The sequence below is a fragment of the Fulvia fulva genome, chromosome 4, assembly GCF_020509005.1.
Source record: "Fulvia fulva chromosome 4, complete sequence".
In the NCBI taxonomy this organism is placed as follows: domain Eukaryota; kingdom Fungi; phylum Ascomycota; class Dothideomycetes; order Mycosphaerellales; family Mycosphaerellaceae; genus Fulvia; species Fulvia fulva.
In genome coordinates this window covers 2223777-2250413 of record NC_063015.1, presented here as the reverse complement: position 1 = coordinate 2250413, position 26637 = coordinate 2223777, and the positions used below count along the sequence as shown (strand labels likewise).

Sequence of the window (26637 nt, the reverse complement as noted above, 5' to 3'; positions counted from 1 at the left end):
CTTGCTACCATAGCCCGCATGCTGTAGCAAACGTTAGCGGTCCGTTGAACGAAAAAGAGCACACTGACCTGATACCATACTTCCATCCACATTGGCGGCAAATGAAGAGGTACATGGGAATGTACCAGGCCGGGATAGTAAGTGCTTCAATTAGGTGTTCATGATGTACATCTGTACAACAGTACATTAGGAGGAGCCAAGAGACGAGACACTGGGCGTCCTTCGAGCACCCAGCAACGGGGAAGCGCTGCCGTGAGCATCTCTAGCAACCCGCAGTCTGACCTTGACACCGTTCTTGGGAGCAACGACAACTCGATAGCCTTTCGTCAAGTTATCCTGTCCTTCCGGCACCTGGATCTCGGAGAAATGCTGCATCATACGGGCAATGAGAAATGATAGCTCAGTCTTCGACAGCTGTTGGCCAATGCAGACTCGCGGACCCATACCGAAAAGCGCGTATTCTGGTCCGAACTTTTTGGTGTGCCAACGGTCGGGGTTGAAGGTCCAGGCGTCAGTACCCCATTCTTCTTGACGGCGATGTGTCAGATAGACGTTGCAGGTCACAGCAGCCCCCTTTGGTACTGCGATTGGCTGCAAGCCGTCTGGACCGCCACCAGTCGGGAGCACGGTGTCCTCGCGAGCGTTACGCCCGATGTTGGCCAGCAGAGGATACATGCGCAGTGTCTCTAGGATGACACGCTGCATCGTGGTGCAAGACTGCGAGTTGTCCCAGGTGAGTGGCATCCGAGGGCCATCTTCTGTGCCGAACTTCTCGAGGACTTCGTCACGAACGCGATGGAGGATACCCTGGTGCTCTGCCAACTGTGCAAACACCCAGGCCGCCATTGTGCCAGTCATATTCTGACCTGCGATGAAGAGGTCCATCACAAGATTGCGAATGTGGACGGGGTAGCCAATATCCTTGACCAGGCTATCGATGAGACCGAATCGTCCATCGCTGTCGTCGCTCTCGCAGGCGTCATTACCCTTCGGAACAGTGGCACGTCGCTTGATGGCTTGGGCGATAAGATCATCGGCGAACTTATTCAATGTCTCACAAGCTTGACGGTACTGTTGTCACTGTCAGCCAATCTCATCTCCATGGCCACTTATTCCGACGCTCACCTTGAGGCTATCAGCCAGCCAATACTTTGAGCCTAATTTCGAACGCCAGGAGAAGAAGTTGCGTACAACTTCGTAAGCCTCGTTGTACGACATCCTCGAGGTCCGCTTGCCTGGAACAAGCCCAAACTCCTTCATCGCAGCTCTCATTCTGACGTCTCTCATTCCCGAGGCCTGTGAGTTTGCACTCGTGCCAAGCAGGAAGGTAGTGGACATATCAAGAGACAGGCGGTGGAATAAATCTAGCAGATCTACAGTCTCGGTCCATCCATCATGATCGACTGGTCCCATGGCCTCGTAGAGAAGCTGAATGTCTGCTTCGGCGTTGCGAACGTCCTTGGCACGCTTCGTACCGATATGTCGGAGGATCATCTTCCGGTTCTTGTGCCACATAACACCCTCGGAGTTCAGCAGACCTTCCTGTGCTAGCGGGTACCTAAACAGAAGGGTGTTAACCATACTCGAACACCACGTGGCAATGTCTCAGCAACTAGTGCTGAGATGGAGATGCAGCACGCATGTCTCAGACGGACAATGCCTCCTGCCCTTCATATTGACGTACATGGTTCGCGCCCGACTCTTGGCTGGACCCCAGGCTTTCTCGTTCTTGCATAGAATCGAGTTGATGTTCTTCGGGTCTATGGTGTGCACGACCACGGGTTGGCCACAGCCATCTGTGAGTGTGTATGTTGATCCATACTTGAGGAACTTGTTGGCAAATACCACGTCCAGAAGATCACCTCCAGGATACAGCAGTAGGTTGAGCTTGTGTCGAATGCCACCCAAGAAAGGTTTCGGGAGTGCTGTGCCCGGTGCGCAGTTGTTCTTCCTGGCAAAATCTCGAAATGTGGACTGGTTAACCGCTCTGTCAGTCGCGCCCTGCAATAGAAGAACGAGCCATGCCGCAAGGACGAAGAGGCCGATGTTGCACAGACTGAAGTGTAACGGTATGTTGGCCGTATCTCGGAGACCGGCAAGAAGTGTTGGCGACATTGGATGTTTGGGCTGGGGTGCTCGCACTCCACAGACGCAATCGCAAGCAAAGGAAGCACCGGAAGCACACGGCGTAGTATCTGGTGGCGTCCGTAGTGGCTGCTAGGTGTGCTATTTGAGGCCGACCCAGCAGCCTGGTTAGGCAATTCTGACCTTCGCGATTTAGCATGCAACGACAGTCTTTCTTTGTTCTCAGGCCGAGGGATTTCAGTTTCGAGAGGGCAGAGTCGCTTTGATTGCCTATCTCAAAGTGAGGAATTACCTGTGCCGAACATGAGAGATCCTCCCACGTGAACGCGGGTCTGTGATGCGTCGCTTTGTGCTGCGTGACGTTCAAATTGAGCAGGTCGGTCGTACAAGGCATATGACCGGCTGGCCTCACTAAAGCGGTCTTCAGTGGATAGCGGAACGGTATCAATCCGAGCACGATACCATTTGCGTCGACTGTTAATGTCGCATGATGCATCATATACACATGCACGACGTGAACACGCTCTGCTCTTGGACTATGCCACCGGCGGCTCTTGAAAGCTGGCCGGCCAACATTCCAGATGCAGATCGTACGCCTTTCATGGTGCACAGAGTCCTCGAACCATCAGATCGTGTTGTACACGGACGTGGGGGACAGCGGTCCACGAGGCGTACGTGTCAAGCATCCCGAGGTATATGGCCTGTGTGGTGACCAGCAACTGACGAGCTGAGGACACGCACAATGGGCCGCCCTTCGCATTCCCAAAGCTTCATGCCCGATCATGACCTAGATCTCGCAGCCATGTACAGTTCTCCAGCTTCCATCCCGTGTCTCTTCAGAAGCCGCCTCGTTCATTGTACCCATGCCGACCTCTTACTTCAACCCCAACGTACTGTATCTCCTCCGATATGCTGTAGCGCCCGGATATCAGCGTATTGGATCAAAGATAATCGTACGCCATGTGGGAGTTAAGGAAGAAGTCGCAATCGAAGCCAGGTGTTGTCTGCACGCCAAGACTTCGCTCGACGTTCAAGGTTCCAACGTCAAGCAGTGAGGTGTGCACTCATCATTGAACACTGAACGCCCTCCACTTCATGAAGAACCGTGACCCATCACAAGTAGTCGCGATGCAACATCGTGGCGGGTGCAGCTGAGGTGCATCACCGCTTCATCAAGGCTACATGTACATACTACATGTAGCCACTTCCTGGAGGGGTGGTGAAGGCAAGTACATGTAGCGGACTGACTCTGACTACCTACACACGTACTTATTAGGATCTTCGGCATAGTCTAATTGAGCGCTGTTGAGAAACATGATCGAGCAATATGCGTCTCACAATGCCGCCAGCCACGACTTTGAATTTGATTACTGTCGTTCGCATCAACACACTACCTCCGGAGGTACCGAAAGTGGCCACAGCCATCAGCATAATCGCTGCCATCACCTGCAGCATCGTGGCCGACAAGGGTCCACCACGAAACCCTACCCACAGGTGCCCTCGCGATACTACTCATGCTGGCAATTCCCGGTGCTATGCAAGCTCCACTTCCTCATGCTCGCAACGTTCTTGTCTCCGATCATATCGAGCCAACCCGCCATATCGACTGTCGTAAAGTCCTGGAACACAAACCGAATCTCACTAATGGGCGGCAGCTCCGAAGGGACCGGCATCACCTCCCTCCGAATCGTCCGACAAATGCATGGCACGGCGAACAGAGCGGCGAAGTGCTCGAGGTTATCCTTGTGGCCGCTGTCACTTCCCATCAGGACAAAGCTGGCGTCGGTGGTGTTGTCCTTCTGCGTGCTATGTCAACGGCGAAGTGGATGGTGATCATGGTAGGTACTGGTCCTTGAATAGTAATGCCCGGTCAGCTTGAAGCGAAAGTGCCAGGATACATTGTCGTAGGCCAGCGATGTTTTCTCGTTGGAAGTGAAGATGTGCTCGTAGATTTGGATGCGGAGCTCGGTGGGGAGGCCTAGGAGAGAAGCTTGTGGTGGGTTGGTGTTGGGAGATGACATCTTGTTGGCGTTTACGCTGAACAAACAATGTGTCTCTCAAAATCGGAAGTGAAAGGTGGGGAAGGCTAAAGGTGCGAGCAAGTCGTTTTGTCTCCTAGGCATCAGTCGCGAACGTTGATCCTTAGCCTCTGCTGGAGAAGCTAGAGGGCACTGCAGCGTCGAAGGATGAGTGTAACTTCTGCATCCACAAGCAATACCTACCGCCAGTGTAACCTGATACCACGAGAACTTGAAGGGTAGATACTGCATCGAGATGAATATCCGAGCGAGGCGCGCATCGGAAAATTCACGATAGGCTGGATCTACTTCACGTGACTCAGCCACTCCTTCACTGCAGCCGAGAATCAAGCTCGTGACAGTCAGGCGGCCTCTTCACGGGTCCATCAGAGTATACAGCATCATACTTGAGTATATGTACATACGATCTACAACTTCGCGCCCGCCGGCATGAATCGCATAGCCTGCCTCACACCAAGATCCGCAAGAATCTCCTCAGTTCCACCCAAGATGGCATCAAACTTGTTTGTCCTGTTGAACATCTCCACGACACTACCCATGCCGCCCTGAGTGATACCTCTTCCTCCGAAGATGTTTGTAGCCTGCTCAGCAATCTCATTCGCAGATCTTGTGCAGAAATTCTTCAACAATCCGATCGGCCCAGATAGCAACTTCGCCTGCTCATCATACGACAGCTTGGTCATCTGGTACGTGATCTGCTCAGTCCAAGCCTGCTGGGCTTCTACAAGTGTGATCATTCTGGCGAGCTTCGCGCGAATGACTGGCTGGTTGATGAGTGGCTTGCCGAAGACTATACGTTGACTGAAAGCGGGTGTTAGCACTTGTATCGCTATGTCTCAGATGTAAGGGGTTCTAGTCGGGGCTGTACTTACTGTGTCCACTTCATGCACTCTTCCAGCGCTGTGCGCGACCATCGGGCGACCATGCCGCACATCATCCAGCGTTCGTGGTTGAAGTTGGACATGATGACGACGAAGCCCTTGTGTTCTGGGCCTAGGAGGTTGCGCTTGGGGACCTTGACGTTGTTGAACTCGATGTAGGTTGTGCCAGCCGCAGTGGAGTACGAGGTCTTGATGAGCTTGGTGTCGACTTCTTCTGAGCGCTCGATGAGGAGTACGGAGAAGCCTTTGTCTGTTCGGCAGCCCGTCACGAAGTAGTCACAGAAGACGCCGTTGGTGATCCATTTCTGCAGCAACAAGTCAGCAATGTTCCGGAGATAGACGCCCGACGTAGGACACATACCTTCGTGCCATTGACGAGATAGTGGTCACCCTTGTCCTCTGCAGTTGTCCTGAGACCAGCAACATCTGATCCAGCGAAAGCTTCGGTCACAGCCAGACAGATCTTCTTCTTGCCAGACAAGACCTCCTGCGAGATCCTTTCTCGAAGCTCGTCGTCCTTGCACCACTGATGTACTGCCGTCAAAGAGATTGTCATGCCTGCCATATTTCCGTCCTGGAAGCCACGCTGATTCGCTCGCACCATCTCCTGGCTGACAATCAAGTCGTGGAAGTAATCGTACTCCTTGCCATCGACAACGCCACCGAATAGCTTTCGGTTGTGCAAGTGCTTGCCAGGTCCCAGTCGACATGCAAGCATGTTGTTCTCTGCCATCTTGTCAATCAGCTCCTGGCTGATGAGCTTGCCATCTTTCTCCTTCTCGATAGCCTCGGGCTTAATGGTCGCCTCCACAAACTTCCTGACCTCTTTCCGGAGCGCGCGGTGGGAGTCGTTGTAGTAGGGCGTGTAGAATTGAGGCGTGAGCCATATCGGTTCCGCGTAGGGGACTTCTGACAGGTCACCAGGCTGTGGAGTAATGACGTCCGGGGTCTCGCCCTGGATTGTGCCAATTTGCAAGCTCTTGTAGTTGGTGAGGACTTCGTGGCGGTGGAGATTGTAGAATGCTTCTGTTGCATCTTGCCCAGCTACTTGTCGAAGAACGACTTCACCTCCAGGGTGGGCGTCGACGAAATCGCTGACATCGTATACTTTGTGGTCAATGATGAACCAGATGTCGTCCTCTTCAGTGTGCTACGCCTTCCATCAGCCATTGCAATGATATCGACCCCAGCATCGCAGTGTCACCTTCTTGACCTCGTCTCGGGTATATGTTCCGGTCATGGTGGGAATGAGTGAGCGGGATCAGGTATGTGGATGGGATGGGAAACAGTGGCGAATAGCACTGAACACACACAACGAAGGACTGCCATCTTGGGCCTCCAGGCTCCTCTGCTCTGCTCTAGGCTAGGCTATTGATCACTTCCAACACTGTTATGGCCGAGGTCCGTAGGTTGTCTTTGATTGGATTTGGAACATAAGCCGAGAGCGGACCAGCATGATTGGCTGGGAAGGCGTTAGAACTACGTGTAAGCATGCAGGTGCCTTCTTCATTCCGTCAATTCCGTGTCTCGACAACAACAGCAACAACAACAACAACAACAACAACAACAACAACAAAAAACATCATGTCGAGCAAGGCCAGTTCTGCCTATATACAGCACTGTTACACGACGTGGATGTCGACGTGGCAGCGCTCGCGTGGAGGACGCGACGTGCTGCATGCAAAAGCTAGTTCTAACACACCAACGATGAGCCCGCCGACCTAACGACAAGAGAAAAGCTGGAGAGGAAGATGCAAGGCTTCATCACCGCCATCAACAAACGCGACTTCGATGTCAATAGCGCGGCGTGGTCGCATGCTTCTCCTGAGTTCACCGGTGAAGTCGAGCGGCCACCTGGAGACTCGGACTTGACCCCACCTGGGATGATGCCGCTACAAGATCATCTTGCCATGTTCCTGTTCATGGCGCAAATGTACCCGGACTACTTCATCAAGATCTTCGACCTCACTACCGAGGTTGATGAGAAGGCTGGCACGGCCACCATGTTCTGGAACGGCGAAACGCACGGGGTGCCTACGGGTGTGGTCATGCCCAGCGTCGGCATCTGCGACTTCAAACGTTATGGCCAGAAGTGGATGTGTATCAGTTTCAAGGGTGCTCGCGGCATGGGTGACGGCATACCAGAGGAGCCAATGATGTGATCCTACTGGCTCTGCCATGGGCTTTGGAGTGGCGTCTCTCCACGCACGACTGGATGCATAGCATGGGCTTGGCCGCATTTGGTGGAGATGCGCGCTTCCACGGGTGCTGTGTTCCCTTGACAAGGCAAACACAACAAAGCTGCGCCATACTGTGCAACTTGGACACGAATTTGTGCGACAATGCAATGGCATGAAACGATGTGAAAGTGCTCGCTGGTAGTTGTCTGTAAGTATACCTCACATCAGACCACACATTGAGGACACCTTCGCGTGTTACCATGGACGCCATTGGATCGGTCAGCGCAGTCCTCGGAATCGCTCTCTTTGCATTGAGTATTGCGAAGCAGCTGCACGAGGTCATCGATATCATGAAGGATGCACCAGATAGCGTTATGACGATTGCCAGGGATGCACATGATTTCCACGCAATCATGGAGTCGCTGCACACTATTTTGACCGAGCGCAGTGTGAACTATTTGGTCGAGCGCCATCCCACTTTTCGACAGCAGGTCGAGAACTTGAAACGACCCATTCAGCACTGCTGCGAGCTAGTGAGCAGCGTCACTACGGAGCTACAGCTTTGGTTCGCGTGCCAGAGCGGAGGCATCAAGAAAGCCGCGAAACGAGTGCGCTTCTACGATGCGCCATCCGTTGCGACTTCGTGATCTTACTATGAGATCAGCTCACCTCCGGCGTCTAGCAAATACTTGCTCACATCTCAGACCCGCTGTAGCACAGCGACTCCAAGGGGGACAAGCTCATGGCCCTCTGCGTGTCAGGACCAAGTCAGACGCACATAACGCTGGGCATGGCAGATTTATGTCTGTGATGTATACATACATTCGTGCATGCGCAGAAGTCGTCTCATGGGACCAGGGCTCCCTCCCATGGCTGTGCGCGGCTGGTGGATCTGCAGCTGCTATGCTTGGAATAGCAATAGGTCCTAAGCTGCACAAGAGTGCCATGCCATTCTTTAGGCCCAAAAAGACGAAGAAGACGAAGGATGGGGAGCCAAACCTAGTGCAATGTCGTGGACTTCAGCTCTTGGAGCCACGCTACCAATGATCAGCTCACGCTTGCGTCGACGTCATTGAATGGCCATGCAAGGGCTACGGGTCTCGCGGGTTCACTCGTGCCCTGGAATCGGAAGTAGCAACACGACAGGGCCGGGTTATGAGCTGATGCTACGAGACAGCCTTGTAGCACCTGTTGCAGGATCCCGCATGCGAGAGTGCTTCATGCATAGCTTGAGTGCGTCCTAGCATGAAGCTGCACGCGTCATACGGACCAAAGCGCCCACCTCCACCAAAAAACAACACCACATCTTCAATCGTGTTTTCCTTATCCAATATCAGGCCCATTGCAACCAGCAAATTTATATACGTATCTGGATACATCACTGAACAAATTGTCGTGCTTGGATTGGCTATATGTGGTGTTGTGGTCGCATGCTACCGTCGCAAACTTTTCACCTGTTTCTTGGATTGGAGAAGCTACTGCAAGATGACCAAACACCTTTCAACACCTCAAAAGAATCAGATAGTAGGAGCCTATCACTACTGCAGACTTAAGGGCATCAAGTGCTCGCAAAGAGACCTTGTTAAGACCTTCAAACCGCTCTTCGCACCCACAAGGCATCAGGTGCGCAATGCTCTGGACACTGCAGGCTCAAGACAGCCATATCACCCGAGAGATTGGAGAATATCATATTCAGCAGGGGTCAGAAGAACGCAGTAGATACACATTGTGACTATAGACGCAGCAGAACGAAGAACAAGGTGGTGTGGATGTGAATAGAGAGATAGAACAACACCTTCAGAAATGAACATAATCCCACCAGTTGTTTTGGGCGGTTTGGTCAGTGTGGAGCGTGAGCTGCTAACGCAGACGGCGGGATGGGAATGCGAGACAGGGATATCATGGCTCTCGGGAAGGATAATGGCCAAGCTGGGCCCGATGGTTACAGAGGGTACTGACGGTGACTGACCTTCGTATACTGGATACGATGGACCCGAGCAGCTTCTTCGTCATCCGATTGGAAGCCTGTCGAACCTCGATCAGTCAGCTTGATCGACAAGGTCAATCCCTTCACTCTTTGCGAACGTCGCATTTGTCTACCATGTTCGGGCAATGCACAATTCTCGCAAGAAGGATTATCCATGATCTAGCAGGTACATTTCGAACGTAAACTCGACCGCACCATCACACCTCCGACACGCCAAGGTGGGACCACCTCAATACAACGTAGCAATGGCGGCCGCGTTCAGTATCCTCCCTCACCATAATCAGCCCTGATAACGCTCGCTCCCAGCTCAGCATGGGCGTAAACCGGGCCCACCAAGTTGACATCTGGCAGCCTTCCAAACGTACTCACGTCACAGACTCTCAAGCCCTTGGTACCGTACCTAATCACCTCAGTCAGCATGTATACTTTGCCCTCGTATCTTCGTTCAACAGCACTTACACTCTCAAACGCGAATCGATCACGCCACCTCTCTCCTTCGGCAGCATTCTGCACGTACTCGAAGCATGCCAGTTTGGCACCATGGTCGTCCGGGCATACTCTAGGATATCCTCGTCGCTCTGGACGTCTGGGCCGGGAGCCACCTCGCCGGCTGACCAGCGTTGCATTTCCGGGTGTTGGAAAACCTGGCGCATGTACTTCACGCCTTGGATTGCCATCGCTTGGTCGGCGGGCTCCGCGAGGTACTGTACATCAGATTAGCTGGGAGGCGGAGACGCATGAGGGTGAGTTGAACTACATTAGGATCAATGACCGGGTTACTAGTGGGTGAATTACTCCCAATCTTGACTGTTCCCTTGGACAGCGCGGCAAGGTTGGAGATGGTGATGGAGATGTAAGAGGTATTCTTCTCGGGTCCGCCGTATTTGTTGAAGAACTTGGGGTACCAGACTGATTCGTAAAGAATCTCGTTGTGCGCTTGATGAGTGAAGTTCGCTGTGATGATGTCTTCAGCACCGAAGCTCTCCAATTCGTCGTTGGGGATCTCCTGGAATCCGTTCGTGCAGCCGGACGGCGCGGACCATTTGCTATTCCAACGAGACTCGCCACCTTTGTAGAAGTCTCGTTGCTCGTTGTTCAGGACGTTGAGGTCGTTCTCCATATCCGTCGTACTTGCCTCTCTCGCGAACTCTGGCTTCACGGCATGGATGACGCTAAACGCTGTGTGATCCTGCATGTGCTCGCCGACATTCTCGTTGACCACCACGGGCTCAATGCCAAACTCCTGCAACTCCTCGGCCGGCCCAATTCCACTCTGCTTCAGGATGAACGGACTGTGAAACGCACCAGCAGCCAGAACTACCTCCTTCGAACAACTCACGTTATGGAATGTACCAGACGTACTATCCACAAACGTCACACCCACTGCCTGAACCTGGTCAGTCCCCAGAGTATCCTCGTCGAAGATGATTCTGGCTACAATGGCGCGGTCTAGAACGTTCAGGTTGCTGCGGTTTCGGGCTTGCATGTAGTACGAATCGTAGGAAGAGCTGCGCATGAAGTTCTCATCGAGGGTCATGGTGCCTTGCTTGATACCAATGGGACTGCCGCTGTTTTGATCGCGGACTGGGTGGATATCAAGGGCTTCTAGGGCTCGCATGAAACTGGGGCCGGAGGGAACGACTCGGCCCTGGAACCCGATCTTGAGGGGGCCGTTGCCGTAGGCAGAGGGGTCGTGGGTCATGAAAGTGTTGTCGTTGGTGTGGTTGGGGTTGCCGACAAAGGTGGTGGCCTGGAAGTATAGGTGATCAGTTTTGTCTTGGTCAATGAGGAAGAGGTTGCACCTTTTTGGCCGATCTTTTGATCGCGTCCCAGTTCCAGCCAGCGTTACCTTCAACTTGCTCCCAGTAGTCGTAAACAGTTGAGCTGCCCATGCCGTAGTATAACCCGTTAGTAGATGAACTCCCACCAAGCGTGCGGCCGCCTGCAATCTGTCAATGTCTGCTATGTATATCTACCGGTAGATGCATACGCACGATGGTATGAGAATGTCCGGTTGTTCATGTTGAATTGGCTAACGGTCTGGAAGTTGTAATCGATGACGCTCCACGGGCCTCATATCTGCGTCAGCATGGCTCTCTCCAATGCAGGACATATCCATACCATTGAGGACATATTGGTTGCCACCTGGAGTGCGATACGTGCCGACATCTGTGGGGGGACCACCAGCTTCGAAGACCACGACCTGATGTCGACCACTTTCGCTCAATCGGTTGGCGAGCACCAGTCCAGCAGTACCTCTGCAACCCTGTCAGTGACCCTAAGTGGTGAGGTGGAATATTGGCTGTCCATACCCGCCGACGATGCAGAAGTCATATTGTGGCTGGAAGGACCTCACTCGTGGTGCTCCCGGATACTGATAGCTCGAGAAGTCTGGCAAGTCTTGGGCCACAACAAATGATGTTAGACATGCCGCTAACAATGATGAAGATAGTGCAAGGGACGATAGCATTGTCACGATGCAGTGGCCTGGGTAATGATCTGTTGGCTTGAAGGTGGAGTCGTATGTCGATCAAGTCGAGGTATCCAAGATCCTACGATGGCTGGCAGGAGGGCGAAACGCTACCATATATGTCCAAACACCCCTTCTATCGATTTATGCGCCATGGCAGTGCATGGCTGTCTGGGCCATGCCTTGGGCAATCCAGGCTTACAGGGCACATCCCGAACGTCCACTAGAATCATGCGAATGCGACCCAGATGACACTATACAACCGTTGTAGGGCTTTCTCCCCAAGAAGGACACTGCAAGCAGGCTTGCAGCGTGGCTGACACGCTTACGGAAGGGTCGGAACATTCAGCCAAGAGTGAGCTGCATCGCAAGCTCGACCTCGTTTGGAGAGCCAAGGCCAAGACGACCATAGCACAAGACTTGCGGGGAAAGGATGGGCTGTTCTTTGTTCTGGTAAGTGCCACTCAGCCATATGCTGGGTATTGCTACGCCTCTTTGTGCTGGAAGGATCGATCAACGTGATCGGCTGTATTCGCAGTTCGCGTGCGCAGCAGCTGAGCTGCGCTGTGCTGTGTTACAGAAGCTAGGGATCATCAGCCACCTTGGCTTCAGACACCGGTCTTGTAATACCACTCAGGTGGACGAAGCTCGTTTGAACAGACTCTAGGTCAATGCACGTGGACGACTGCGGTCTTCCTGGTCGTACGTACCAAGCCTTGCACTAGCTGAGGCAAGTCCGGAATTCACATGGTAGCTCGCAAAGATGGGCATTACTCTGGACCAGTAGATGTATCGCGTTGGCATACTGCTGACTGTTGCGAGTATACGAGTATGTGGAACCCGATAGCAGTCGGAGTGGTAGCAACCTGAGAGCAGTCTGTTCCTGAGGAGGCCAGGGTCAATCATGGGTCATGACAGAGCCGTGGCCAGTACCGGTCCCGGAAGCCCACCTTCAACGGTGTGTGAGTTTGCCAAACATAGGAAATAGTGACAACAATCGATATGCTGATGCTCAAATCCAGCCTGGCAACGAAGACATGAGGATGTCTTCGGTCGTATCCCTGGGCAGGCTCCAAGGGCTTTTTCCAACAATAGCTGCTCCTAAGGGCGCCGTGTGGCAGACAGGGAGCCATGAATGTAACGATTGTGGACCTTCAACGACCCTTGAGGAGGGGATATCATGGCTCGTCTGTACTGATTTCATAGAGTCACGATGTGTGAAGGCTATGACCAATGTTCTCGGTATGCCAAGGATGGTCGTATCCAACGCGAGGCAACGGCGATAGAGAGGTTGCTACGCATCCGGGCCCAGCCTCGCATCGCTCGCCGTGTTCGGGACCACATGAAACGGTATGCCATCCAAGGCTGGCACGGCCGGTGGCAGTCTATCTTTGAAGCAAAGCTTCCGGGAACCTTCAATACTGTTAGCAGACCACGGCCTCCCGACGACACAAACGAAACCGGTCATCGACCAGCAGCTCTTCACATTATCTGATAGGATGATAGGATAGAACGAGCTCATCCTAGCATAACCGTAAGCAACCCAAGTTCTTCTCCACCGATGCTTTGCTGGTCAAAGCAGGCCATGGAGCCTGTCGAATGAACACTCTGGATCAATACTTCACCCGGGCGACGATTCCAGGTTAAAGAGCTCAAATTCTAGTCTCTGCAAGTCCTCATCCAGAACCTCATCGACGGGTCGCGACAGTGTTGCCGCAGTTGCGTAGTCCATTACGTCGAAATGAGAGACCTGCACATGCTCCTGTGCGTTTGCATTCGGGCTCCAAGTCCAGATTTCACAACCCAGCCTCTGCCACTCCTCATCCAGAACATCATTAACGGGTGGCGACAGTGTAGCATGCTCCGTTGTGTTGGAGCGAGTGTACTACACTTCCTTCTGTGCCATCGACTCCGAGACCCAAGCTCTGGGGTGTGCCATCGGGGCTCTTCGGTTTCTGTCACTGAGTAGCCGGCCTTTTCTTCTCAAGTAGTCGTGTTTCTTCCTCACCGCAGCGTAAGTGCGGTTCTGAGAGAAGTAGGTTCGCCAGGTCTCTTTAGGCCCCAGACCCTGAGTGTCTGTGGATACCACAATGTTGTCCTCATCAGCGGACCAATACGTTGACCCTTGATGTCCTCCCGTTCGTTTCGGCTTGGGTTCGGTTGAAGCGCTGAGTACGGAGGCCTTAGAAGTGTCGTAAGGCTGTGAGGTAATCGTATTCGGGGACTTGCTATTTGCTGTCAAATTTGCGTTGTACTCTGCTTCGGTCAACAAGCCTTTTTCCACACAGCACCGGACACGCCATTGGACCGTCGACTCGGCGCGGTGCGTGTGCACGAAGCAGGCTTGGTAGATCATGTTGCTCGTCATGCCCCGGCGGTGCGCATCGACAATACGTATGTCCTCCTCGGTAGACCACCTCAGCCGCGGACCCCTTGGCCGAGGTGTTGAGGGGTTGCTGGGCTCAACATTGTACGATGACCCATCCGCCTCCAGCCTCTGCACGTCTAAGTCCTGCACGGTTTGTACTGGCGTGTTCGAGCCCTACTCATCAACCTTTGGCTTTTTCGCGCTGACGGCGCCATCGTCACCAGTCGTGCGCTTCCTCTTGCCCTTAGCATTCCCACCGCCAGACTTGCCGCCCTTGACGCGATAGGCACCATCTTCGTCTTTTGCTTTTCGCTTTTTGGCGCTCCCTTGTGGGTGATCGTCGATAAAGCCATAGTCTTCATCTCCAACGCCGCTCGCAGCACCTGGACTGTTGCCATCCCTTGCTCTACCGACAGCACGATCGCCGACCTGCTGCGCCAAGTCACGCTTCTTGCCTTTCCCGCCTCGGGCAACTGTAGGCTTCGTGTCGTGTGACGCCAGACTTTCGGTGTCATCGACATCGGCTCCGGTACCCTTCGCATGTAACTTGAGCCAATTGTGTTGGGACTGAGGATTGTGCAGTTCGGCCTGTCTTTCCATCTCTCTGGGAGTCATTTCCGCCCAGTGTAGCGGCTCGTTAGATCCTTCCTGCTCTTTCTTGATTGCGCGTTCCAGGCTGGGCAAATCGCCGAGCTGCGCATCGAGACGCAGCAGACGAGCATCTTCCTCCTCAGTTGTATAGTAGCCAGGCGGGTTGGGTCCCATTAGGTAATCCATCATGGGGTCCGTCGGAACAGGATGCGAGGTGGAGGACTCGATCTCTTCCAGCTTGTCAACACCTTGGGCTGCCAGCTTCTTGTCTAGCTGAGCTCTGATGACGTTGAGATCCATGGGCGGGATCTGGCCACGCTGCACGGCGCTCTTGTAGTCGGCAAGGGTCTCGTTGGCAGCCTGCGGCGTAATGTTATCGTCAACGACGTCGCGAATGGTAGCGATGTCGGTGTTGTTCTGGTCGGTGTTGATGTTGTAGCGCATGGACGTGGGTAGCGCGGGGTTCTGGTTGAGGTCCAGCAACAGATCGCGCAAGTCACTAAGAACAAGGTCAGCAGGTGTGGTCGCAGCGTAGAAGTAGTGCACCGGGACGCGACGTACTCGAGCTCTTCACGCAGCCTGCGCGCGATACCCTCCAGCTTCTGCTCGTCCTTGAACAGCCGCTTGTTCTCGTCCAGGACGCCGTCGAAGTTGTGGCGCATCTTGCGATACTTCTTCCGCCATGACTTGTACTTGGGCTTGGGCACATCGATCGACTTGCCCGCGGTCGTCGGATGTGGTGGTGGTGGTGGTGGCGGCGGTCGCGGTGGTGGTGGTGCAACACCTTCGGAGTCTGACATGGGTGTTGCGAATGTGGGTGACGATTGGGAATAGTATGGTAGTGGTGAATCTTGTTGTTGATGGTGAGAAGCGGAGGAGAAGTGACAAGCAGAGGAGATGGTTAAAGGGAAGGGAGGGTGTCGCTGTACCGTGCCTGCGGTAGGAGGTAAGATACGTCCTCTGTCCTCATGGATGATGGAACGCTTGGGTTAATCAGCAAAGTCACGTTCAGGCGCGCGTCCCGACTTAGCGAGGCCCTCTCCAAAATTTCATGTGAACTACCTAGGTAGTTAGGTACTGCTGCAACATTCGCACATGGTACATTTGATACTACCCACTCAAAGCAACCATGTCGTCCTCACCACAAGTCGAGAAGAAGCGCAAGCGCGACATCAAGTCAGAAGACGAACTCGAGATCGACGTCAATTTGCCCGAACCGCCGTCGAAGAAAGCCAAGCGCAAGGAGAAGAAATCAAAGACCAAGAAGCCTGCCGAAGAGCCCGCACTCAACCCTGCGAGAGCAGCCCAGATTCAGGATGAAGAGGGCGACAACAAGCCCAAGTCCAAGTCTGCCGAACCTGCGAAGCGCAGCGATTACGGCATCTGGATCGGCAATTTGCCCTTCACCGCGACCAAGGAAAGCCTTCGCGACTTTCTGCTGAGAGAGGGTGGCATTTCTGCCGAGGATGTGACGAGAGTGCACATGCCTACCAATGACCAGAAGCAGAACAAGGGCTTCGCGTACGTCGACTTCACCACGCCGGCCGTCTTGCAGATCGCCTTGGGCCTTAGTGAGAGACTGAGCGGAGGCAGAAAAGTCCTCATCAAGAATGCGAACAACTTCGAAGGGAGACCCGAGAAGCCAAAGGTCGAGAAAGGTGTGGCGGCAGATGGCAGCATCAATGGCAAGGAACCTAGCAAGAGAGTATTTGTGGGCAATTTGAGCTTCGACATCACCAAAGACGAACTATCAGAGCACTTTGCGCAGGCTGGAACGGTAGAGGATGTATTCCTAGCTACATTCGAAGACTCGGGCAAGTGCAAGGGTTTCGGATGGGTCACATTCGCGGACATCGAAAGTGCGACGAATGCCGTGAAGGGCTTTGTGTGGAAAGAGTCGGATGTCAAAGAGTCGGATGTCGAGGACGATGAGAGTGACGATGATGAGGAAGGGAAGAAGAAGCCAAAGAGGAAGAACCACAAGCCCAGGAAGTGGTTTATCAACCGCTACAACGGCAGGACGATGCGGTGCGAGTTCGCAGAGGATGCACAAACCAGATACCAAAAGCGCTACGGCAAGGGTGGGCCAAAGGAACAGCGATCTGCAGCACCAAACGGCGAAGGCGATGCTGTCGCTGGTGGCGAGGAGAGTATTGAGAGCCTCGCGCGGGAAGCAGCGTCTGCACGGGAGAACGCCCCGCGGAAGCAGAAGAACGACAAGTACAAGAAGATGGGCAAGGATGAACGACAAGAGGTCAGGAGGAAGAAGTTCGATGCGAGGACGAAGGCTCCCGGCAAAGCTCTCGCTCAAGCTCCGCGGGCGTCGGCCGCGATCGTTGCGGGTGCTGGCAGCAAGATGACCTTTGACGAATAGTGTATAGTGTGATCTGGACACCGACGTGTGTAGCGCTTGCCTTTACGGAATCATCGTCTGTAGTGGCACTTTGCACAGCTCCTGCTCTTCTCACTTGACAATGCTTTGCCCGCACCATTGGCTCCGTATCTCCCCAGCCTAGGACAGGACGGCCGCGCGACGCAGAATCGACATGGCTATGCTGCCTACATGTACACTGCGGCATGCATGTAAACCTGCTCCGTGGTCGTTCTTTCGGTCAGCACTTGGACTCCGAAGTGCGGTTCCCCTTGGCTCTTGCCAGGCCTGCACGCGTTCGGCGCACGACTTCCTCATGGCAAGAACACATCGGCAAACAAGCAACACCAGACAACTTCTTCTGCACCGTGACTTCCATCGGGCTCGCGACCTCACCACAGACGCAGTGATCCACCCGGTCATCACATGCGGTAATGACGCGACCTGGATTCCCATGTCCCCGAGTCGTCGCTCGACAGAGACACACATCTCTAGCACTTCATCTACACGGCTCTTGCTAGGGCGTGGACGTCCGAGCACGCCTACCGCCGTTCCAGGTCTCGAGAACAGCCAGACGATAGCAAATCGAAGCCGGCAGCAACGAATCGTCGACAGTCCCGTCCTCCCGACATTGTACTGCTCGCCGCAGAGACCAGTTCGGGCCCATCGCTTTAGGAGCCGCTGGAGTCTCTCCTTTGGAACTTCGAAGGGAATGCTTTTGGCCAGCAATCGTCGGGATGACCGACTACCTGGTCGTGACATCTTTGTTCCTGTCCGCCTTGTCTTGGCCTCACTGGGCAGCTCGTGCCTTCAGCCCACGCATGCGCACTCAACACTTCGGTATCGTCCAGCCAACCACCTAGATGGCTACTCTTCACAGACAGTACTGGTCTGGCCATGTGGGACTTCGTCTGCCGTGGAAGCCTGTATTGTTGGTGTATTGGCTGGTCGTCTCATGTACAGAACCATCGACAGACTGAGACAGCGCGGCGGTCCCTCAAAGGGCCAGCGTGATACCTCTGTATCGACTCTACGCTCGCTTTCAGATGTTGACATGTATAGCCAGCACAGCTTCGAGACCGACTTCCGAGCCCTGCAAGAACGGAATCAGCATATCAGGCCGAGGCGGTGGCCACGGTTTGCTCCTGCCACCCTGCTCGCGTGGCATGAGCCGCATGCACCTCTACGAACATGTGACTGAGCGTCTTCCTGATCGAGCATACTTGGTGCCCAATCTCAAAGATCTGCTAAAGAACAATTCTGGAATCGAAATGAGCAAGTGGCGACCATGTCTCACCGTCATCGTCAAGTATGTCTCCGTCCTCCTGACATACGGAACTTCTCGCACAGGCATAACATCGGCCACGGTCATGTCGGATCCTCAGCATCTCGCAAGCGCGCGGGTAAATCCTCTCCCGACCAGGATATGTTCGCTGTCGGAGCGGCGTATATTCCGACACGCTTGCGAGATGGTGAGGATCCGACATGACCGTGGTCGATGTTACTTCGGAGGCATCATGCATGAAGATGCTCCTTGGGGATGGCTTCAGCTTATTAGTGGCAATATTCGCATAGCCAATTCCTCGGAGCCACGACAGTGCCAAGTGTGAGCCCGAAGCGCCGTCTCACATATGACTGCTTGATACTACGGAGTCGATTCCTGTAAAGGCAGGCCTACATCACTCAGCGGGCGCATGAAGCAGGTTTGGCATCGGACAATAACCAGGAGCACGATACAAGTGGCTCATTACCAAAGATCAGCCGTGATCGGCCCGCGCTTTGTCAAAACGTTAATCCCGCCTGTGGTGAACAGAGGTGCGCAGCAGCCCACAGAACATGAAGGACAACACCTACAACAGCAACATCAGAGTGTGCCGCACGCGTTCCGGCTGTCGGGCCCGAGCGAGGAGTCCAAGACACCTGGGCAGTCCGTGTGCAGAGGAGTGATCCAAGCTCAACTCTGATTCCTTCGGATCACCCAGAGATCAACCTTCTTCTCACTACCACCCACACCCTGGTCTCCACTGAGTACAGCGCCCCCCTCCAACATGGACAGACAGCCCACGATGCCGAGCACAGCACCGCTTCATCAGATCATCGCTCGGTGTGGCCATCCGCGATTGTCCCGTGGCAGGTACATATGGACGACAGCGACGCCGGATTCTGGCTGACGATCCACTTTACCTTTGCAAGATGTTGTGGGTCGAGTCTGCAGCTACCTATGCTGCCAGCGTTGCTGGTCGAGGAAATCGAAGCCGGCCAAATTGAGCCCCTGGGCTGGGACGAGCGGAATGGGGTGCTATACGCAAACGCGCACGGAAGGCCATGCAGTTCATGCTTGAGGAAGCTGAGAGACGAACTGTGCAGGTTGCTGCTTGGTATCGACTACTACGATCGCGCCCAGAGTGTGGTAGAAGGGGCCGAGGATAGCGAGGAGATGAGTACTGAATCCTGAGTGGCATAAGGTCAGCGGCTGGAAATGAAATGTACTGTACGGACGATGAAATGGGAATGGTTGGCGGTCCCGAATTACGATGATGCACGTCGTGCTATCGAAAAGGTTGGCGAGCTTGACCGCTCATCTGGAATCGACACAAACCTGCGCAACGATTTCGACCGATTGGAATACTTCTGGCAAATCACTTCTAGCAGCGGCATCAAGGGGCCAGTACACTCCAATGGCGCGCATGGTCTCGTGCTCGACACGGATGTGCTGGCACGTGTTCAGTGCTGCTGGGCGTGCATCGCTCAGAATGACCAGACAGCGATGTTGAAGACGCTACGGCGTCCAGTGGGAAGGATGGCTCGCAGGAACGATATGGTGAGGCGTTGGAATACTGGTATATGTCTCCAAGCTGGTCTGATTACCTACAGAATTGGCCGTACAGTCTCCTTGATTGAGCTGAAACCTACGAGAATTACACTTCTCGTTACGCCCGGACTATCCGTCCATCAAATCATCAACCCAACGCCGAACCGTTGACCACGCGCTCCAAAGGCCAGCATCATCATCCTCCTCCTCCGCCTCCTGATCTCCATCGACAAGGCCTCGTCTACGCATGGTGGGTGGTCCTTTCTGGACCACACGCTCTTGCTCGGCAGCATCTTGCTCTTCGTCCTGCTCTTCAACCTGCTCGCTGCCCAATTCTGCATCGCCAGAGTCATACGCTCCGTCGTGGAAGGCTTCGTCTGGATCATAATACTCATAGCTTGAATCGCGGTCCAGTAACGAATGGTCATATCCCTCCAGCGAGGTGTCGATATCATCATGCGCATCGTCTCCCTCGTCTTCGACATCACGCTCAAGCGTCACAAGTGGGGTGTCGCCCTCGTCGTCGAGACCATCTCCCGGGTCTTCATCCTCGACATCGCGCTCAAACGTGACCAGCGGAGTATCACCCTCATCCTTGAGCCCGTCTCCCACGTCTTCGTCGTCTGCATCTCGTTCCTCGACGTCTCCCTCATCATACGCGTCCTGAAAGTCGTCAGCAGGGAGAAGAAAGCCAAAAACTGCAAGAAGATACGAACCAGATCAACCCACGGACCATCATCCTCCCCATCCTCGTCAATTTCGACCTCTTCGTCGCGCTCGCCATGCTGGACATAGTGCGGCTTCATGCGACCCAGCCGCCTAGCAGCCTCGAAGCCAAGTCCTCGCTCAACATTCTCCAACGGCCCGTCTTCGACATCACGAGCGACAGCATCATGGTCGTAGCCGTCAAGGCTGACGTCAACGCCCTGGCCATACTCGTGGATCATGTTGATGGCTTCATCAGCAAGCGTATCGCGGATGTCAAGAGGCGCGCGTTTCGCTCTGTTGTTCTCACGGAGGTCTCTCGCGACAGATTCGTGGTCGTAACCATCAAGGCTGGTATCGATCTCTTGATCGTCAGAGAAAGCTGGAATGTCGCCATCTTCATCAGCGAGGGCATGTCGGACAGCTGGCTGGTCCTCGATCCCATCTGGGGTCTCCTCGTCGAATCTGCTGATTTGGGCCGTAACGATGGAGACGATGGCAAGCCAGGAGAGAAAGAGTTGGGAGCGCATCTTGGGTAGGCAAGCTGATTGTGTGGGATAATGCAGAAAGGACAGTTGCTCGCAGATGATGAGAGGGAGCAAGGTTCATTGCTACTGCATTGATGCTGGGACTGGTCCTTGGAGGTATACCGTTGAAGCTGCTATTGAGGCTCGTTCGTGATGCGTGGCCGCTTTCAGCAGAACTGTTACCTGGCATTCTGCTCCCGCTCGGCGGACGCGTTCGAACAAAGGGACGCCTTTAGCAAACTCGAGCAGCCATATCACCACGGGTTTTCTTGAACACGCGATCTCGGGAGAGTATGTCCCCGAAGCAGTTCCAACATAAGGTGACAGTCCTCTTCGCATATGTGGATGAGCGAGTGATGATGCACTGAGCTAGGATGGCTACAACGCGGGTGGGCAACATTCCGCCAAGCGCCTCGAGGAATGTTGAAGACTTGTGACCCGCAATCGATAGATCAGTGCTAGGGGCATTGCTATACCAGCTCAGAGTGCAAATGTGCCTCCAGTGTTACAGCATAGTCATGTGCGCGCGTCTACTCGCTCATGATACCCATGTTTGGCAATCATATGCATCAAGGCGCGGACGTGGTCAACGGCGTTGACGATGCTTTCATGGCGATCACTGATCGAACAGATCCCATTAATCATCTCTTTATATGTATGGGTTTGTTATGTACAGCATGCAAAGATCGTATCACGTGCAATGCAGAATTACGAAAAGCTCAACCATGCTGCATATGGCCGTGACATTATCATTCATCATAGCAAGTCTGTCGCTCTTGCCTCATGCAATGTCATTCGATCGTCATAAAGCATCTACGTCAAAGTCAGCAGCACAGCCTGGGCGGCTGGCACTGTGACCGTGAATTGTCCGCGCGAAGCTCGGACGGTAGTGGTGTCGGATATGCCCTGCACAGGCTTGCCCTGGCTTGCGAATGTCCAAGAGGTACCCTTCCAGGTAATCTTGCTGGCGTCTTGGGTGCGAGCGTCAGGTGCAGTAAGCTTCTCAACACGAACGTTGTTGTTGTAGTTCGCGTTGTTGACGTTGAGGGTGACGGTCTGCGATGGACGGGTGCCGTGGCTCGTGGCGTAGTCTTTCAGGTTGATGAGGACAATCTTCTGAATCTTGCCAGTGCCTGCATTGTAGATGCCGTAGGCAGAGAACAAGTCTCTGCCGAGCTTGAGGTCCGCAATTCGGACATCATTAGTGTTTCCGAGGACGTCTGCGACGAAAGGATGGGCGTACCATGGTGGCAGTACTGCAGCTGCTTTACCGTCGTAGTTGACTGCTCGCCAGCTGGAGTAGCTGAAGCCAGTACTCTGCTGGATATTGTGGCGTGCAATCCCAAGGGTCGAGGCAAACAGCATGTAGTCTGCAAGCCAAAGGGTGGAACCGAAGACGCCTAGCACGTCGGCATTGTCCTTGCTGAAAGTGTTGCTGTTGTCCTCGGCAAGGTGCAGACGCACGTTTGGCTGATTGGTCTTGAGGTAGCTGACGGGCGCCGAGTATTGCGAAAGCTGCCTGGCGATGCGAGTGTGGTTCATGTAGTTGCTCTGAAGCTGTGCCACTGTGACTGGCTTGTCATCCATGTAGTGGTGAACCGCAGCTGAGACGATGTTGCCCTTGGAGTTCTGACCCTTGTCGAAAGCGTTGCCGACGGTCCAGATGCCGCCATTTCCATATAGCGCAGGTGCCTGATATTTTTGGGCCCCAACTGCAGAATCGATTGCACCTGACACAGCTCTCCACTCGTTGATGTAAGCCGGCATGTTGTAAGTGCAATCGCGGTTGGCGCATGGGTAGTAACCGATCTCATTGCCAACTTCAAGTGCATCGAGATTGCCGCTGGGAATGTTTCTGAGAGCCTGCCTGACCACAGTCACGGTATCTTGAGCTGACTGGTCTCGGCCATAGTTGGCTAGCTTTGACATGAACGTCCACCTCACGTTTGGGAAGTTCGCAAAGCCTTCGAACCAGGATGGTCCAATGGTCATTCCCTTTGGTATAGCGCCAGGAGTGTAACCTGGAGGAAAGACTATCGGCTGGGTCTGTGTCGGCGAGTATCTCGCGAAATCGGCTGACGTGCCTCCCACTCGAATATGGACCGGCTGGCCAGTTCTATCAGATATCGATTGCAATAGGTTGCGACTAAACACATTGGGATTGGCCTTCGTTCCGGTATATTCGTGGAAAGAATGGCCTGACATGGCGAAGGCAGGGAAGCCTGTTGTTGACCAGCGAGTTAGCCATGTACAAGGGTGTGCATAAGGCTCTTGTAGTTGATCTTGCTACCGGCACGAAGCAAGTGATCACACAGCATCGAGAGCATGCAAGGTAGCAATGTTGTGACCACTGCTCGATAACTTCTCGGTCATACCTTTGTCAACAATGTCTGATACGCCATTGGGAGTATTTTGTGCGACTGATATCGTGAATGCCGGGTTCTGTCTTTCGACAATCAATGGTGACTGGTATGTCAGCGATGCCCCGATGGGCAACAATAATAATGGAGACCACATAGCGAGGTCTGTGAAGGAGACTCCTACCTTGACGGAGAAGGGGCGCGCGATTGTGATTATACATTCGTATAACGCTCATAGCCTCATACCAGGAACGGCGCCGTAAGTCTAGCTCTGGTCGATCCGGACGCTTTTCCGTTCGCAGCCAGTCCGAGCACTGGTCAGGCGGCTGCGCGCATAACCAACGTCCCGTATGTGGGCCGGCGGGAAGAGATTGACATTTCGATCAACCATACCGCAAGCCTCTGACACTGCCGTCTTGCAGATGGACGAATGACAAGCCTAGAGATGGCATCTTGGCGACAGGCGAATCGGAAGAAAGACCAGGATCATGCGTACGTACTGTGAAAGGCTCGGGAGTGCACTGTGCAGGTAGTGAGTCGCGGTACGAGTGCACACAAGCTGCCAAGAAGGATGGATGGCAAGGCGGCTCTGGACCATCCAGAACATCTCGACTCTCAAGCCTTCCCGCGTCATGTGTTACTTTTGGAGGTCGTGGTCGTCATATGGTCTCATGTCGCTTGTTGAAGATGACGAAGAAGTCTTCACATCAGATGTCGTGATGATGATCGTTCAAGGTTGTCGCTTCGAAAGGTGGTTGCTCCCTTCCTGCCGGAGAGACATGGTTCGGACCGTTGGCAGCTCAACGCCATCCTCGCGCCATGACGTGCCGAAATCACGCATACGGTAGTTCTGTACATACCAGGCCATCATCACCATTGAACCTTTCCGTCTTGAAGCCAGCCTGCACACGACGATCACAACAGCGCAGCATCATCGATCGCAGTGATCAGCACCATCTCACAATCCGCAAGCAGCAGCACGCCATTCCAGCAAATCCCCTCACCGCTGTCTCACGCATACCATGACGCGCCGGATCGTGTATGGCATCTCACTGTGGGTGTTCCTGGGCGCTGTTGCATGTACGATAGCCGCCATGGCACTGCCAAACTGGGTGACCTACACCTCGCCGACCGACCACGACCCCATCCGCGTATCTTACGGCCTACACAAACGGTGTAGCTCGATCACGGGCCAGTGCACGAAGTTCCCTCAGTATGAAGACTGCCATGGCGAGAACCGAGGCTTCTGTTCAGCCTGGCGAAGCACGGCTTTCTTGATGAATTTCAGTGTCGTGCTCGAGTTGGCGGTAGTGGTTGCGTACGTTACGGTTCTGGTGGGAGGGAGAGGCGCAAGAGAAGCAGGATGGAAGATGATAGCTGGACTATTATCTGCTGTGGCAGCTGGACAGATCATTGCAATGGCACTCGTAGTAAGTGTGCGCTCGCAATGAAGAGATATAGGCCCATGGGGTATACTAACGTAGCGCCAGGCACATCTTTATGAGACAGATTCCCGGTTCTTCGTTGGGTGGGAGCTCGACAAGTCCTTTGTTCTGTGCACCGTGAGCTGGACAGTTCTGGTCATCAACGCGCTCGGCGTCTGCTCCGCTGCGTACTTCCTACCCAGCGAGGACGACTACGAGGCTATTCCGGATCCTAGATAGCCTTGATGGGCTTGTGCACGAGACGATGGCTCCATCGAGCTGATTCCAATCCTTCCCGAAGACATGGGCACGTGCGCAACGGCACGTGTCTTAGCGATACCCAAGAGCATAGAGTACGAAGTAATGGCATAGATGAGACACCAGATCTCGCAACATGTCATACGCCACATCTGTCGCATCAGGACTCCCTCGCGGTCACCACAAGCTAACTCACATCCAGGCCAGGCTGCATCATCTCAAATCCACCTGCGCTCTCGACCTACTCTCCTCAATCAACGGCCCCATCTCAAACTGCCCGAGCATCTTCTCCTCCCATAGATTACACCTAATACTCCGCATTTTGCCTGCCTCATCGATCACATACAGCGCCCAAACAGTCACCTTGAACACATCACCCTCCTGGACAGTCGTACCATGGACATCTTTATCGGTGTCGACGACGTACTTGAAGTACACCTCCATTTCGAAGAAGACGTGATCATACTCTGTCACGACAACCATCGACACGACCGTTTCCTCTGCAACTCTGTGGACTTGCGCATAGTGTTTTGAAATGGCTTCGGGGCCGCGGAGGATAGGAACAGCCGGGTCTGGTAGGGTCATGGTGATGTCGGGCGCGTAGAAGGTGTGTTGGTGTTCGTAGGAGCGGGTGTTGAAGCTGCGGATGTAGGAGAGAAAGTCTTGTCTCGAGAGGCGAGGCATGGTGCTTGATCGTAGCGTGGTTGAATTTAGGTTTGGGGGTTAATTTGTTGCTGATAAAGGGTCGGGTAGGTACGATGGTGTTCGACGGAAGAAGGCGCAGTCGGCTTGTTGAGGTGTTTGCAGCAGTCGTCAGTCTTCTGGTCGGTTTTCTATGAACATGGAGACTGACAGTGCCACAACCAACCACGTCGTAATGTATACAACTCGAGACGCGTTCACATGGCGATAGCATGCAGATGCGCTTCAGCTAATGATTCTACCAGGGTTGGCCCAGAAGCGCTTCGTCACCTCGACCCCACCATCGTCGGTCTGCGCTTTCGATCGACTTATCACTGAGTGATGGTGCTTTGACTTCACCCTGACTGTACCTAGGTACTTACGCCTGAGCTCAATGCAGGTCTTTGCTTTTCAGCCATCATCATCGGACGCATGCACTTCTCTGTACAGTAGTGCGTGCATGTTCAGTGTAGAGAAATTGCATGTCGGTTTACAGTATGTACACAAGTCACAATCTGTACATTCGCTGCCCTGAAAGTATCACAAGGCTAGAGCGCCGCCGGCTGAATGCTATCCGCACGCTATGCAAGGCTCTGAGCAGAAGTGTAGTCGCACGCTAGAACGCTGCAGATTCAAAATCGCGCTCGTATCCTCAAAGCAACGTTCGAAGCTCTTCATACTTTGTGGAATTGGCATCGTCCTTTGGAACACGGGGTTGTGCAGTGAGGTCCAAGGGCTGTGGACAAAGTTCGTTACCGGGGCGTGTCGTCTACCTTCGTGGAAACCATCATTGCTTGAACTGCCCGGCGATGAACTTTGTCGACAGCCCTTGGTCCGTTGGTCTCTGGACTGTTCCGCTCGTGTGACGCATTCCTGCACCGATGCCCAGCGCCACGCA

The 26637-nt window shown here is 53.9% G+C and overlaps 14 protein-coding genes across 14 annotated transcripts; 4 read left to right on the top strand and 10 right to left on the bottom strand.

The window, feature by feature from the left end:
* Positions 1-186: 186 nt before the first annotated feature.
* On the bottom strand, positions 187-1494 carry CLAFUR5_20181 (Cytochrome P450; the record flags this gene model as incomplete). Its single annotated transcript, XM_059463018.1, has 2 exons — positions 187-1071; positions 1126-1494. 2 exons carry the CDS (start codon positions 1492-1494, stop codon positions 187-189), a joined length of 1254 nt encoding a protein of 417 aa, XP_059318968.1.
* Positions 1495-1605: 111 nt separating this feature from the next.
* On the bottom strand, positions 1606-2115 carry CLAFUR5_04459 (uncharacterized protein; the record flags this gene model as incomplete). The annotated part of the gene is made up of 1 exon (XM_047903607.1): positions 1606-2115. The coding sequence occupies one exon, from the start codon at positions 2113-2115 to the stop codon at positions 1606-1608; it is 510 nt and encodes a 169-aa protein (XP_047761316.1).
* Positions 2116-3593: 1478 nt separating this feature from the next.
* CLAFUR5_20180 (uncharacterized protein) lies at positions 3594-4106 on the bottom strand (the record flags this gene model as incomplete). Its single annotated transcript, XM_059463017.1, has 2 exons — positions 3594-3884; positions 3984-4106. 2 exons carry the CDS (start codon positions 4104-4106, stop codon positions 3594-3596), a joined length of 414 nt encoding a protein of 137 aa, XP_059318967.1.
* A 425-nt stretch (positions 4107-4531) lies between these two features.
* CLAFUR5_04458 (Acyl-CoA dehydrogenase apdG) lies at positions 4532-6245 on the bottom strand (the record flags this gene model as incomplete). Its single annotated transcript, XM_047903606.1, has 4 exons — positions 4532-4925; positions 4997-5310; positions 5367-6155; positions 6210-6245. The coding sequence occupies 4 exons, from the start codon at positions 6243-6245 to the stop codon at positions 4532-4534; spliced, it is 1533 nt and encodes a 510-aa protein (XP_047761317.1).
* Positions 6246-6756: 511 nt separating this feature from the next.
* CLAFUR5_04457 (uncharacterized protein) lies at positions 6757-7167 on the top strand (the record flags this gene model as incomplete). Its single annotated transcript, XM_047903605.1, has 1 exon — positions 6757-7167. The coding sequence occupies one exon, from the start codon at positions 6757-6759 to the stop codon at positions 7165-7167; it is 411 nt and encodes a 136-aa protein (XP_047761026.1).
* Positions 7168-7445: 278 nt separating this feature from the next.
* On the top strand, positions 7446-7832 carry CLAFUR5_04456 (uncharacterized protein; the record flags this gene model as incomplete). Its single annotated transcript, XM_047903604.1, has 1 exon — positions 7446-7832. The coding sequence occupies one exon, from the start codon at positions 7446-7448 to the stop codon at positions 7830-7832; it is 387 nt and encodes a 128-aa protein (XP_047761160.1).
* Positions 7833-9430: 1598 nt separating this feature from the next.
* On the bottom strand, positions 9431-11642 carry CLAFUR5_04455 (GMC oxidoreductase family protein Mala s; the record flags this gene model as incomplete). The annotated part of the gene is made up of 7 exons (XM_047903603.1): positions 9431-9572; positions 9632-9876; positions 9930-10922; positions 10975-11114; positions 11167-11244; positions 11294-11430; positions 11485-11642. The coding sequence occupies 7 exons, from the start codon at positions 11640-11642 to the stop codon at positions 9431-9433; spliced, it is 1893 nt and encodes a 630-aa protein (XP_047761024.1).
* Positions 11643-13527: 1885 nt separating this feature from the next.
* On the bottom strand, positions 13528-13998 carry CLAFUR5_04454 (uncharacterized protein; the record flags this gene model as incomplete). Its single annotated transcript, XM_047903602.1, has 1 exon — positions 13528-13998. The coding sequence occupies one exon, from the start codon at positions 13996-13998 to the stop codon at positions 13528-13530; it is 471 nt and encodes a 156-aa protein (XP_047761025.1).
* A 186-nt stretch (positions 13999-14184) lies between these two features.
* On the bottom strand, positions 14185-15401 carry CLAFUR5_04453 (uncharacterized protein; the record flags this gene model as incomplete). The annotated part of the gene is made up of 2 exons (XM_047903601.1): positions 14185-15100; positions 15163-15401. The coding sequence occupies 2 exons, from the start codon at positions 15399-15401 to the stop codon at positions 14185-14187; spliced, it is 1155 nt and encodes a 384-aa protein (XP_047761038.1).
* Positions 15402-15730: 329 nt separating this feature from the next.
* On the top strand, positions 15731-16975 carry CLAFUR5_04452 (RNA-binding protein rnp24; the record flags this gene model as incomplete). Its single annotated transcript, XM_047903600.1, has 1 exon — positions 15731-16975. The coding sequence occupies one exon, from the start codon at positions 15731-15733 to the stop codon at positions 16973-16975; it is 1245 nt and encodes a 414-aa protein (XP_047761039.1).
* Positions 16976-19913: 2938 nt separating this feature from the next.
* CLAFUR5_04451 (uncharacterized protein) lies at positions 19914-21019 on the bottom strand (the record flags this gene model as incomplete). Its single annotated transcript, XM_047903599.1, has 2 exons — positions 19914-20447; positions 20501-21019. The coding sequence occupies 2 exons, from the start codon at positions 21017-21019 to the stop codon at positions 19914-19916; spliced, it is 1053 nt and encodes a 350-aa protein (XP_047760491.1).
* Positions 21020-21829: 810 nt separating this feature from the next.
* Positions 21830-23533, bottom strand: CLAFUR5_04450 (Beta-glucuronidase; the record flags this gene model as incomplete). Its single annotated transcript, XM_047903598.1, has 2 exons — positions 21830-23238; positions 23392-23533. The coding sequence occupies 2 exons, from the start codon at positions 23531-23533 to the stop codon at positions 21830-21832; spliced, it is 1551 nt and encodes a 516-aa protein (XP_047761037.1).
* An 865-nt stretch (positions 23534-24398) lies between these two features.
* Positions 24399-25040, top strand: CLAFUR5_04449 (uncharacterized protein; the record flags this gene model as incomplete). Its single annotated transcript, XM_047903597.1, has 2 exons — positions 24399-24806; positions 24867-25040. The coding sequence occupies 2 exons, from the start codon at positions 24399-24401 to the stop codon at positions 25038-25040; spliced, it is 582 nt and encodes a 193-aa protein (XP_047760645.1).
* A 231-nt stretch (positions 25041-25271) lies between these two features.
* CLAFUR5_04448 (uncharacterized protein) lies at positions 25272-25742 on the bottom strand (the record flags this gene model as incomplete). The annotated part of the gene is made up of 1 exon (XM_047903596.1): positions 25272-25742. One exon carries the CDS (start codon positions 25740-25742, stop codon positions 25272-25274), a length of 471 nt encoding a protein of 156 aa, XP_047760627.1.
* Between the last annotated feature and the right edge of the window lie 895 nt (positions 25743-26637).